The sequence below is a fragment of the Maylandia zebra genome, linkage group LG1 (assembly GCF_041146795.1).
Source record: "Maylandia zebra isolate NMK-2024a linkage group LG1, Mzebra_GT3a, whole genome shotgun sequence".
Taxonomy (NCBI): domain Eukaryota; kingdom Metazoa; phylum Chordata; class Actinopteri; order Cichliformes; family Cichlidae; genus Maylandia; species Maylandia zebra.
The window spans coordinates 30,689,160-30,701,628 of record NC_135167.1 but is presented as its reverse complement, the minus strand read 5'-3'; the positions used below and the strand labels follow the sequence as shown (position 1 = coordinate 30,701,628).

The following is a 12,469-nucleotide window of genomic DNA, read 5'->3' as shown; positions in this document are numbered from 1 at the left end:
AGATTAGATGACATACTTCCAGCAACCTTTGCAGCATCCATGTCTGCTATGTCTGCTAGCAAATCATGTCCTGCATAAATATTTTAACATCTGACTGAGATTCAGCTTACCAAGCTTCAATTCGCCAAAGTTTCCACAACCGATCTTCTTGCCCACACGAAAATTTGGCCCCACCATGAGAACCCCAGAGGAGCTGGAGGAGCCAGATGGCCGCGACGGGTGTCCGCTGCGGCCTCCCTGGGACACTTTAGCGCTCCTTTGTCGGTCGCCATACTTGTCTCTTTGCTGATCCATGGTGAGAGCAGCACAGGTCAGCAGGAGCCTGGAGTGATGTACAAAAAGGCCTCCTGGGCCGGGCCCACCACAGCCACAGCCCTGGTCACTGGAGGTGCCTGGATGGTACAGTCACTCTCATGGGACAAAACTTGATGCAGCTGACCGACACTCCGACCTGTCCTCACCCTCACCTCTAAGAGATGTTAGGCCTCAACATTTGTCACAGGAAGGAGAAGGTGAAAGACCTGTAACAAACAACATATGGCAATACTTAAGATATTACCCTTTAATAAAGAACATTTTACCCTGATTAAACTCTTAAAAACCTCATTGCATCAAAAAGAATACAGATGATCACAGATTAAAATGAACCAGAAAATGAAACTCAAATGTTTAGGTGTTAGATATTAATTTTTTATGTTTTCTCTACTGCTATTATTAGATGAAAAATCTAAAAAAGAAAAAAAAAAAAAAAGAGAAAAAAAAAATCACACTTTACTTCATGGGGTTATAATACAAAAGGTTTTTTAATGACAAAATGAAAAATCCAGACTACATGTTAGGTCATAAAATTTCACTGATAGTGATTCCTCAACAACAACAACACATAATCTAACTTCCCCATAAGAGACCAGGTTTAACTCTCTTTGAAAGTCGTTTACAGGCTGTTAAAAAAGAGAAAAGGGGAAAAAAAAAAAAAAAAAAAAAAAACTGTGTTTACAAGTACACAGTGCTAAACAAGGACAAATGGCTCACTCTAACAGGCTGCTGGGTGAAGAGATAGTAATCAGGTCACAGTGGTCATAGAAAACACAGCAGGTAGTTTGAGCATCAACACAAAAACCTTAAGTCATAGTTTGTGTTTCTGAAGGCATCTCACTACCCACAGCTAAACCCCGCCAGACAAAGTCAGAGGAGAATATTATGTAAACAATTATATAAAGCCATGTTGGCTTGCAAGGGCACCGAATAGGGCTGAACGATTATGGAAAATAATCTAATTGCGATTTTTTGCCCCAATATTGCGATTGCGATGCGATATGCGATTATTTTTTAAGGTCTTTGTCTTCTGTATTATTAAACAAAGACAAGCAATACATCATATAGTATGGCCAATACTATATTACATTAATTTTAAACTGTTCTTTCCTGGAAGACAGACCTCTGTTATGATGACATGAGGTGATGCATGAATTGATGACTGACATTTTTATTTAACTTCTTCAATTACAACAGTATATTTGAACATACACAATAGTTTATTTTTAGCTTACAAACATCTGAGCATAAAGTGCTGACAAGGAACCCTGGTGTAAACATTAAAATGAAAGTCAGTACAATGTGCAGATTGCAGAAATATATATAAAAAAAAATCTGTGGCTTTACCACACTCAGTTTTTCGACATCTGTGAACTACTAGACAGTCATTCAATTAAAAAATAATATTAAATAAATAAAACTAATAAATAAAAAATACACACATCTTACTGATCTCTGCAGTCAGTAACATTACACATAAAGTGCAAACATAATAGCAATTGTATAAACACACACACAAACACGCCTTTAAAATTTAAAGGCGTGAAATTGGACGGTCTAGTTCTGATTAGCGTCACCGCTGTCTCGGTGGAGTTTAATAAACTCGGCCGTCTGCTTCTTGCTATCTAAAATATAACCAGACACTGGTGTAAATTCTCGACTGTCTCATACTTCTGTTTAATAAGTTTTCTGTTTGACGTTTAGTCAGCTGTGTGAAAACCAAGGAGGAACCCACCCGGGGGATTAATAAAGTTTTATTTTATCTAATCTAATAACTTTAATCTCAGCCAAACCGATTTACTCACGAACAAACAAAACACTGAAAAAAGCCCAACAATAACATTTTTAGGTTGTCTAAGTGACTTATATATTACGTTTAACCCGAGCAGCGAAACTCCGCGGTGATCTGAAAATGATGTGCCGGGAGTTGTGCCGTTCTCGGCCGCATCAGTAACCCTCGAGCTCCCGGCTAGCTGTCGAGCTGGTGGGTAGCAGACGCCTCTGAAAACGTCGAAGCACTTTTGCAAATATGGGATATCTTGATAAACCGAGCAGATATTTGATGTTTACACAACTACTTTCTCGCCTGAAAATATGTTAAAAGTTTATTTTGTGACCCAGAAAGATTAGTATGAGTAATTTTAAAACTTAGTAGCGGCCGCCATTGCTGGAAACTGGAGTTTGTCTGGGCCGCGCTATGAATTCTGGGATATGGTAGTAATTTGGACAGCCTTCGGCGCGTCGCTGTGACGTAATCGGTCTACAAATGCGGCCTCAGGAGGATGCAGCCCATGAATTTGGACATGTCCAGAGTATAATCGCAGCCTTTGCGGTTAGAAAATTGCACTTGATCATGTCGCGATATTATCGCAAATGCGATATATCGTTCAGCCCTAGCACCGAAGCTCAATTTTATGGACACTGATCCGATTGTTTTGAGCACTCAGTAGAATCCTTTTTGGTTTTAACTTCTTTCCTTACATGATTACATTAAATTATGAGAATTCAGAAGAAAAAAAAGCAGTTAATATGCATTGAACAATTACTTATGGCATATGCTTTTTATCAACTGCAGGCCTCTTGGGAAAATCCTGTTAACCATTCTCAACAAATTATAACACTGCTGAAGCACGACAAAACGTTGCCTGTTAATTAGGCCGATTGACTATTCTGCTAATTATTTACTCAAAATACCTCTTCAATACTGAAAACAACTTTTCGTGTTTTGAGGAAAAACATCAGCTACTACTGTTTTCATGACAATGCTGTAATTCCTGAGCATGGAAAAACTGCTGCTGAAAGTATTTGTGTGTGGGCTTCTGGATGACTCACGCTCAGTGTTGCCTGCACAGATCTCAGCATCAAAGACAGCTAGTTTGCTCTCAAGGGCAACTGTGCAGTGTTACTATTACATAAAACCAGGAACGGCGCAACATAGCTATAAAACAAGCTTGCAGCAAGGCCCAATGGTGAGCAGCTTCCATTGTGCAAATAAGCATTTTTAGGCCTCACTAACCCAGCATGCACCAGGGTTTACACCAGCTAAGCTAATTCGAGCTACTTAGCTGTACCTCTCAACTGCATCTGTTATGTTGCTCACTTTTACAGTGTTTGTAATGAAATGATCTAACAGATAATACATTTTCCTTTATTGTTAACTGCACAAAATGTTTGTAACTCCAGTTTAGTTGAACTAAACTGTAGTATTTAATTTCTGTCTATAATTATCACTAATTCGCTGGTGTCTGTCAATCCATTTTGCATCCGCATATGGCCACTTCTGGCTCCATGAACAATAGTATTACAAAATGTTAACTAAATCCTAAGTATTTAAGTCAGGATTTCACAACAGTTGATGGGGGTAGGTCCATCTTTTATATACAGAGTGTGTGTTCACGCGACAACAGCTGCACTTTACTACTTTACGTAAAATCACAGATAACTACAAAACTAGCCTGAGCTAAACTGACCTTTGACCATTCAAACCTTTTATACCAAGCTTCAATTACAGTAAGCTAAACTGTATTCAAGTATAGCATGCTGTCCAAGTAAGAGAGCCATATTTTCGCTTATTTTTAGTCAGTTTATATGAAGGTTTCAAAACTAAATTTCCAGAAAATATAACATCTACAAAAATTAACCACATAACAACATTTGAATTCAAAGACATGGGTGGCTATGTGAATAAATGGTAAATGGCCTGTATTTATATAGCACTTTACTAGTCCCTACGGACCCCAAAGCGCTTTACATATCCAGTCATCCACCCATTCACACACTGGTGATACAATAATACACGTTACACTGATGAAACCAACTTGAGCTGATCTCATCAGTCTGTCAGTCAAGAGGACAGCGCTCTGTATGAAACTTGAACATAATTTGATCCTAACTGAGTAAGTTTGTTAGTTTTTTTCTTTCCTTTTGTTTCATTTTTTTGGAGATAAAACATAAATGTGGTCTATTTTATAAATGTATAATTTATTTTAGCCAGGTGCACTAGACTACCATAAATCATCTATGCTATAAACATGCCCTGGCATGCCTAACCTGAGGATTACCATGTAGAAACATCAAAGGCACAAAAATAATTCACGCTGCAAAAAAGACATTCAATCTTTAACAGCAAAGATGCACAGCACTAAATACTGTAATAATTAGCATTTAGTTTGGTTTATTAACTGTACTGCATGTGTTTTTCCTGATTAAAGGAAAAAATAGCTGAAGAGGAATAGGTCACATTATTACAAAGGTATCTCTTATGGGTCTAAAAGGACATACAAAATAAATCTTTTTATTACACTGGACACATTCAATCTGTGTAGATGAATTTTAGTCAATCCCTAATTAATAAAGACGAGAACAAATTTAGGGAATCTACTGGATTGTGGGATACTGTGGAGAATCAACCACTGTGAAGACCTGCGGTCTGAATAAACGGAGTCTTTAGTTGTGATGTAAGGATGGGAATCCCCTACCTTTATCCCGCTGGAGGCACAGTGTCTACTGATAAATGAAGCTATGTTTGAGGATACACACCTTCTGGCATCCTATAAAAGTAAATGTACTTCTTAGAAATAGATGAAAGGAAAGGAGTTTATAATATCAAATCCCAGATTACTGATTGAACTGTAGCAGTCAAAGATGTCATGTATTGAAAATAAACAAAAAAAGTATAGGTTGCTGGTGCTTCTTCAAATGTATTCTTCTAAATAAATACATAAATGAATGAATGAAAAAGAAATCTCCTGTCTACAATAGTTACTGTCTCATGCCTCATGGTTCTTGGCAGAGATCAATAAAAGGAACAGATATTTTCAGACCTAGGTGACTAACAGACACCAGTCAAATCTGAAACACTCTTAATGAGAACTGATTCTTGTTTCCCAAACGCAACATTTCTGGCAAGATGAGAGAACTACTGAACTACAGTGTACATGTAATATTATGGATGTATATATTACATCTAGAGCTGGGCGATATGAGATTTTTTCATATCACGATATGTTTTTTTCATTTCAGGCGATAACGATATCTATCACGATATAAGCCAAATAACTATATTTGTAAGATTTAAATGTGCCGTTGCTCACAAGTAAAATGTGAAATAATCAGCAGCTTGTTTTTAAATATTTATTTCCCATAATAAGTTCAACAGGGTAGATGTACTTAAGGAACATGAGACTTTTTCAGATAAAGGCAAATATTGCAAACTACACAAAAGGCAGCCGCTAAAGCGTTTAAGTTTCAAAATAGAACAAATGAAACAGACTAAATTGTCAATTCCACTTAGAAACAAAATATTAATTCTAAAAATAAATCTTAGTTTGTTTTACAGAAGAACAGACAAAACTGACTAACTTTTGTCAATATCAAATAAACTGAGAACTAAAAGGAAATTCTCAATCTCTCCTTGTTGTATAGCTTAGCTTTTCAAACAGTTTTAACAGTTACTTTAGTCTGACAAAAGCCGAATGACGAATTAGCGCTTCCAGTCAGAGACTGAGGCTACGTCCACACGTACACGGGTATTTTTGAAAACTGAGATTTTCTGTTTTCGTTTTAAAAAATAATCCCGTCCACACATAAAGGCAGAAATGAAGGAAAACGCTGCTATGAACATGCCAAAGCAGCAGGTGGCGCTAGATTCCTAACCGTGCAGAAATGTTGGCCAATCAGAAGTCTAGAAGCCTCGGTGGGAAAAAGTAAACAAAGCTGCGGCATAGAAGCAGAACCGAGTCGTATGTGTGGAGGGACAGTAACTGTGTGTATATGTAAGCATTTAAACACTGCAGAGAGTAGAATTAACAGTAACAGTATTGTAGAAATTCATTTCACCGAAACAATAACGCGGCGCACAGTGTGACGCATGCACCAGTTTATTGTATTTCCAGACTTGCTTTCGGCACAATTTACAGTGCACGCTACTCTGTTTTTTGTCAGACTTGAAATAGCCGAAATACCGTCACACTACGGAACTTCTATGGCTCTTCCGTTCGACAATCTCTCCGGCATTGGAACCATCATCTGTTTTCTCTTCGGTCACGCTCGGTTGATTTTTCTAGTCGGCACACTCATTTCCTCCATTATCCGCTGGCTGCTTCCCAAACAAACACACGTGCGGCTTGGCACTTGTGCTGTACGTAACAAGTCACGCGACGTGACGCTGCGGCTGTGATTGGTTCAGCTCTGCGCTACTGAATTTGGATCGGCCGACCTTTTTTTTTTTTTTTTTTTTTTTTTAAGAGGACAAGAGCGGCGAGGTCTATCGCGATAGCTTAATTTCTCTATCGAGTAAAAGTTATATCGCGATACATATCGTTATCGTTCTATCGCCCAGCTCTAATTACATCCATAATAAACATACTACAGTTTCACAGTGGCTAGTAGAGATGGGCTACTGTATGTGAAGATCTGATATTGCTAACAATTAGCACTCAGTTGTTTGGTTAGCCGATGCGGGGCAGCCTGTGTGGGAAAGTCAGACCTTTTGTTACAGGTATTGATAAGCTTTTATTGGTAGCAGGGCCATTATCAATTCTGTTTACAGGTTAGGTTCTTCATCAATGACCTTGTTGATTCCTGATCTTTGTACAGTAAAAAGTAGGCCTAAAGGAGTTTTCAATGACAAAGCTACTGGGGGGGTTTTCGTTGCTTTTTAAAAATCTCTTAAGATGAAGAGAGAAGAACAAAACCAAGGTGTATAAAAGCTTCCCTGTCATGACTTTCACATCAGCATTTTGCTTCTCTATTTTAGCATAAATGTGTCTTGTTGCAATAGATTTTTTAAATGTAAGATATCATTCAAATAATAAATACTGGCGACTTGTCTAGGGTGTAGACCATAGGGTCTTGCCCTAAAGTAGCTAGCAAGCAAATAACCAAAAATCATTCACTCTACGTAGCTTTACCCCAACATCAACAGTCAGGCCTTGTGATCACACAAACGCAAAACTGGATAAGTAAACACAGAGGTTCCAAGTCTAATATGAAACACATTCTTTTAAAGTGGTATTGCTGAGTATGACCAATCAGAAACATTGATAATTCTAATGAAAAGAAGCAAATAATTTTACACAGGAAAATAAAATTCTATAATTAAAACAATAATAATTAAGAACTTAAACACATGGTTCTGGGCAGAGAACCATTTGAAAACAATACAACTATTGCCCCAAAGCAGGGGACCAAGTGCACATGAAAGGAGTAGTTTAACATTAAAGGCAATGTATGAACATGGGGGCGTTAAGCTTTGCTCTGAATTGAAAACATCTACGACATCAATAAATTTGGACTATCTGAAACCAGGAAGGAAACCTGGCAAAAATAAAGACTGTAAGTTATCACACTTATCAACATTAGATCTCTTTAATTATTATAGAAGAAGCAGTCGGATTACAATTGTTATTCCATTCAATTAATCTTTAGCCTCACTCTTTCATCTGCAGCCTTCATGGTGTTTAACAGTCTAAGAGCAATTCAAGAATAGTTATAATTCAAATGTAAGCTTAGTCTACATGAGAATTTAATATAAGGTTAATAAGTACAGATCGGTGTCCGGCATTAGGGTCATTAATTTAAGGCATACAGTACAAAATTATTTAAATGTTTTAGGCCTAAAAGGAAAAAAAGCAGGTCACTCCTAAGAATCTATATTTCTTACTGAAGCGCTACTGAAGACAAAGACTTATCAAAAACCTTTCTATCTGCGCAAGGAGGTGGTCTGTGATATCATCAATTTGTGGTGACACCATGTTCTGGAGAACTGAGACTTCTTAGCTGTTAATCGCTTATCTCAAGTAAAAGATCAGGCTAGGAGGCAAACAGTGAAAAACCAGGGTAAACCCAAAAGCTGTATCACTAAGCCACTAATGTTGCATCATAGTACCGTCACCTGCCAGGTTGTTAGGCCCTGACTGATCCTGAGACCAAGGTAGGCGGCAGCCTTCAACACACAGGTTTAGCTCTAAAAACCCTGTAAGGTTTTCTTCCTGTAGCTGGAGCTGGTTAACAGGCGGCTCTCTTTCAGTAATTTCAGCTAGAGCTAAATTAGGGAGCATGAGCTTTTAGTCAGCAAACCACTGAAAAAAAGGAAGGGGGGTGCAATTGATTTGTAGCACAAAAGAGTAAAACAAAAACAGCTCCTTATCATAAATGAATGCAAAATAAGTAATCAATTACCCCAAATATTTTGTTCTCAGTTATTGGATGCTAAAAATACTTTTTTTTTATTATTTTATTTAAATCATTAAGCAAATTTAGGAACTCAGCATCCATCTTGAAACAAATCAGGTGGTTACTTTGAACCACCTACCTAATGAAATGAGCCTTAATTTCCATAGTTATTGAGATGGGGCATTCACATGTCTATAATCATAAGTAAAATCCTTAATAAAAACATAAACCCATACACTTGCAACATCTCTGTAGATAGCATGACGCACTGAGGCAATGTCACACTAATTCACATTATGGCGAGAGTAAGCCAAGAAAAGGAAAAACAGCACACTATGCTAAATATTTACTACCACAATGGATAGAGAGTTATACCTGACACCACACAGCTGAAACAGTCATGTAGTGGCCTGTCTTGCTGCTTGGGTACAACACCCTGACTGACTGACTTGATAAGCTTGGAGAAACACATTAACAGTGGACTCAATGTCCCTCTGGACCTAATGTACAACTTCTTTCGTAAACAGAATAGTGGCGAAAGGTCTAATGTAACATGTCAAAAGAAGCTCAAGATGTAGTCTGAACATCTGAGAGGACACTTGATGCTAATCATATGATATGAGTTCAACTACATATATTGAGAAAATTATGATTTTGATTGATCATCAATCAGTACTATTTTTTGACCAGATGGCCAAACTCCAGCGGATGCTATATTTAGTTTTATCCTGCACTAGAACAGATTAGCAGTAAATGCAGCCTCCCTCCTTATGAGGGTATTGACTTTGTCATGGCACAGCCTATGTTTTATGATGTGCTCATTTGCACAATGGCATTTCATTAGACTGCATTAAAGCTGTCAATATTGTAATTATTCTGCTCTAATTATTGGGTTCAATAAGAAAATTTAAAAAACCTCATAAATATTTTGGATTCTTAAACACCAATGTACAAATTAGATTTGCCACTTCCTTTTTAGCTGAAAATAAATAACTGCAGTCACTTTGTAACCACTAAACTAAATCTCAGGATGCGAGACTTACAAACGATCCATTTAATGTACTTAAACCTTTGCATATTTTGAATACTTAAATGCTACTCTGTTCAGGTAGGGCAGACTGTCTCCACAATGGGGATATCCTAAATCTTTACAACTCTGAATGACGCTCACTGTGCATGAAGAGGAAATGTGTCATATTACTGGAGATGCTTTCAGAGTTGAGTTGTTGTTGCTGATCTCACATATCTGTCACATCACTGATATTCTCTCAGCTGAAAATGTGCATCGAGGCATTTTATTTTCTAGTTCTAATCCAGAAATGATGGAGGAATGTGGCATTTGCAGAAATATCTAAGTAATGTATTATGACGGCATGTTTTCAGAGCCGCTGAAATATAGAAATGTGGAGAGAATCAAAAACTAATTTGTCTGCAGTCAAATCAGAAGCACAAGATTTTATTGGATTACCATTTACTGGCAATCAAAAGCTTAGGAAACTTCATGCAATTGGTTAATAGGCAGCTTTAACACTCAGAACTATTCAAGAGTACTTTTCCTTCAGTATCACAGTCAGGAGGCACTGAAAATATATTTGAAAAACCTTGATTACAGTGCACAAATGTGCCTGTCAAAATACTACGAGAAACCGAAAGATGCTTCAAGCTGATTAGCATCTATTAAAAATTACTAATCTGTTGACTTTTTTTTTTAAACCATTTTTTATGGAAACATAAAGGCTCTCAGTGCAGTAATTAACCTTCAGTAGAAAGATCAGCTTGAGAGGGGGGCCTGCCAACAGTGCAGACTCCTACTGTGGCCGTGCCAGCTAAAGGCTGCTGCCTCTCTCCTTAAAGGCAGCAGCTCTAATGAACTAGAACTGAATTGAATTTTTATAGTCCATGCTCTTCCTCCTCTGAGAATTCACACAGTAATAACAACAATAAATAAACACATAAAAATAAATTGTAAGCATGGCAATGTGATTTTTTTCCTTAGGTTTGAACTAATGATTGTGCAAATACTGCAAGATCATCAAGAGTGTATCATGCAATTGTAAATTCACCAGTTTGAACAAACATGTTCCAGATGCGAAAACAAGTTTTTAAAAAAAACCTAATCTATTTGCACTTTGCCTAAACGTGGATCTTCCTAAGATGTGCAAACAGTGAGCCTGAGCTCTACACAAACTATTTCACATCATTTATTATGTTCTCACGATGACTTATACTAGACAATTGTTCAACTACTAATATATCAATAAAATGTGACCTTCAGAGCTGCTTTACGGAGCATGACACGCCGTTATTTTACTGCAAAATACCGATCACAAGTCATCCCATATTGATTCAGTAGCAAGACACTTTACTTTAAGACGGTCCACGTGTATTAAAATATGACTAGTAGCAAAGAAAATGTACACTGGAGGTACACACAGAAGTAAAATTTAAACTGACTTTAATCCCGAGCGTGCGCATCTGGGACGACCAGACCAGATCCAGTCCAACATTTACAACTGTGCCGACGACGAGCAGGCTGACAGGGGCCCTGGGTTCAACCTTTCCTATTGTGAGCATCCCTCACCTTGTAGTAAGCAGTCAAGGCACTAGGTTTTCTATGTGAGGAAGTGCTGGTTAGAGGCAGCTGAGGCTGATCGATCCTTTACCAGCAGGCCTAAGGTTAAATCAAAACAAGGAAGAGAGGTGGCAGCTGCACGTCAGCGTTTCAAAGCCAGCCGTATCATTAGTGTCGGTCACGTCGAGTAGTAGGTAAACGAACCATCAGCTTAATAAAATTACCTTCACGCCACCGTCAAACCAGACTGATCAGCCATAAAGCTAACGTTAGCAAACATTACTTAGCCACAATGGTTGGACTGGCTCAAAATATAGTGTGAGAAAAATCACAGGATGGACATTTTCATGTTAATTATGAAAACAGAGTAGTTTTAAAGGGCAGCAAATGTAGCAGCCCCTCTCTCTGCCTGGTGTCAACGCCTTAACTAGCACCTACTGATGGCTAGGTGACAGCTGGACCGAGTGCAACAAGGAAATTAGCTCCGTTAGCAGCGAAAACATTAGCCAAGAACCAAAAGCCTGCAACTAAATGCTGCTTGGCTAGCAAACACCTCAGGCTCACCTTCGCTGTGGGAAATCCAGACAGTCGGGGCACAGCTTGTCGTTTTTCGCAACAAAAAACGCCGCCTGTGATGGGGGTTTTCTGTGCTGCCCGTTGTTGCTGTTGTCTCAAGCTAGAACAGCCGAGCGGCTCTCTCCATTCTTCGTCTGCCTTCGCTGCTCGTGAGAGGTTCGAGCATACCGGATGTAGAAAGACGGCACCGCCCGCTTCACCACGCACACTTCCAGGTCACACTGAGATTGGCTAATTAGCGATGAGACCATTGACTGTAAAATCAGTCATTGGTCATCTTTATCTAATGCACAAATACATACTTCTATAGTTGTGTACCCTTATACACATGCTCTACAGAGAAAAGAAAGTTTTATAGTTTGAAAATAGGGGCATCTCAATATCAACCATATATATAATTTGTGCTATATACTGGGATATTTATAATTAACCTATTTACGTATATTAGAAGTATTTTATTAGATTTTGTAACTTAGTAATATTTAATTAAATTTAGTCAGTTACAGTTATTACTGTCTGGGACCAGCTGTGACCACATTACTTTGTTATCATGGATTAATAAAGTATTTTGATTATTTTATACAGTCATTGTGTAATGCATTACTGTTTTTAGCGATGGACTTGCATAAATTCTGGTGCTTGAACTTCCACAATATGTGAAATATAGAGCAATTTCAATTAAATTCGATTTGATTAACTTTCATTTAAATAGCACCAAATCATAATAACAGTCACCCCAAAGTAAAAACACTACAATAATACACACACACACACACACACACACACACAAAAAACAATCAGACGGTCCCCAATGAGAAAGCACTTGGTAAC

General features: G+C 38.0%; 1 protein-coding gene across 8 annotated transcripts in view; it reads right to left on the bottom strand.

Moving 5' to 3' along the window:
* csnk1g1 (casein kinase 1, gamma 1) overlaps positions 1-11,816 on the bottom strand; it is a 40,422-nt gene extending 28,606 nt beyond the window's left edge. For 3 of the 8 annotated variants that reach the window (XM_004558008.4, XM_004558009.4, XM_004558011.4), the window contains exons 1-2: positions 11,627-11,815; positions 111-521 (exon numbers count right to left, since the gene is read on the bottom strand). In XM_004558008.4, the coding sequence (XP_004558065.1) occupies positions 111-294 (184 nt within the window). In that variant the 5' untranslated portion in view covers positions 295-521; positions 11,627-11,815. Of the gene's footprint in view, positions 1-110; positions 522-11,626 lie in introns of all 8 variants that reach the window. The other 5 variants (XM_004558006.4, XM_004558007.4, XM_004558010.4 and 2 more) reach the window with 3 other exon arrangements.
* Positions 11,817-12,469: the final 653 nt, after the last annotated feature.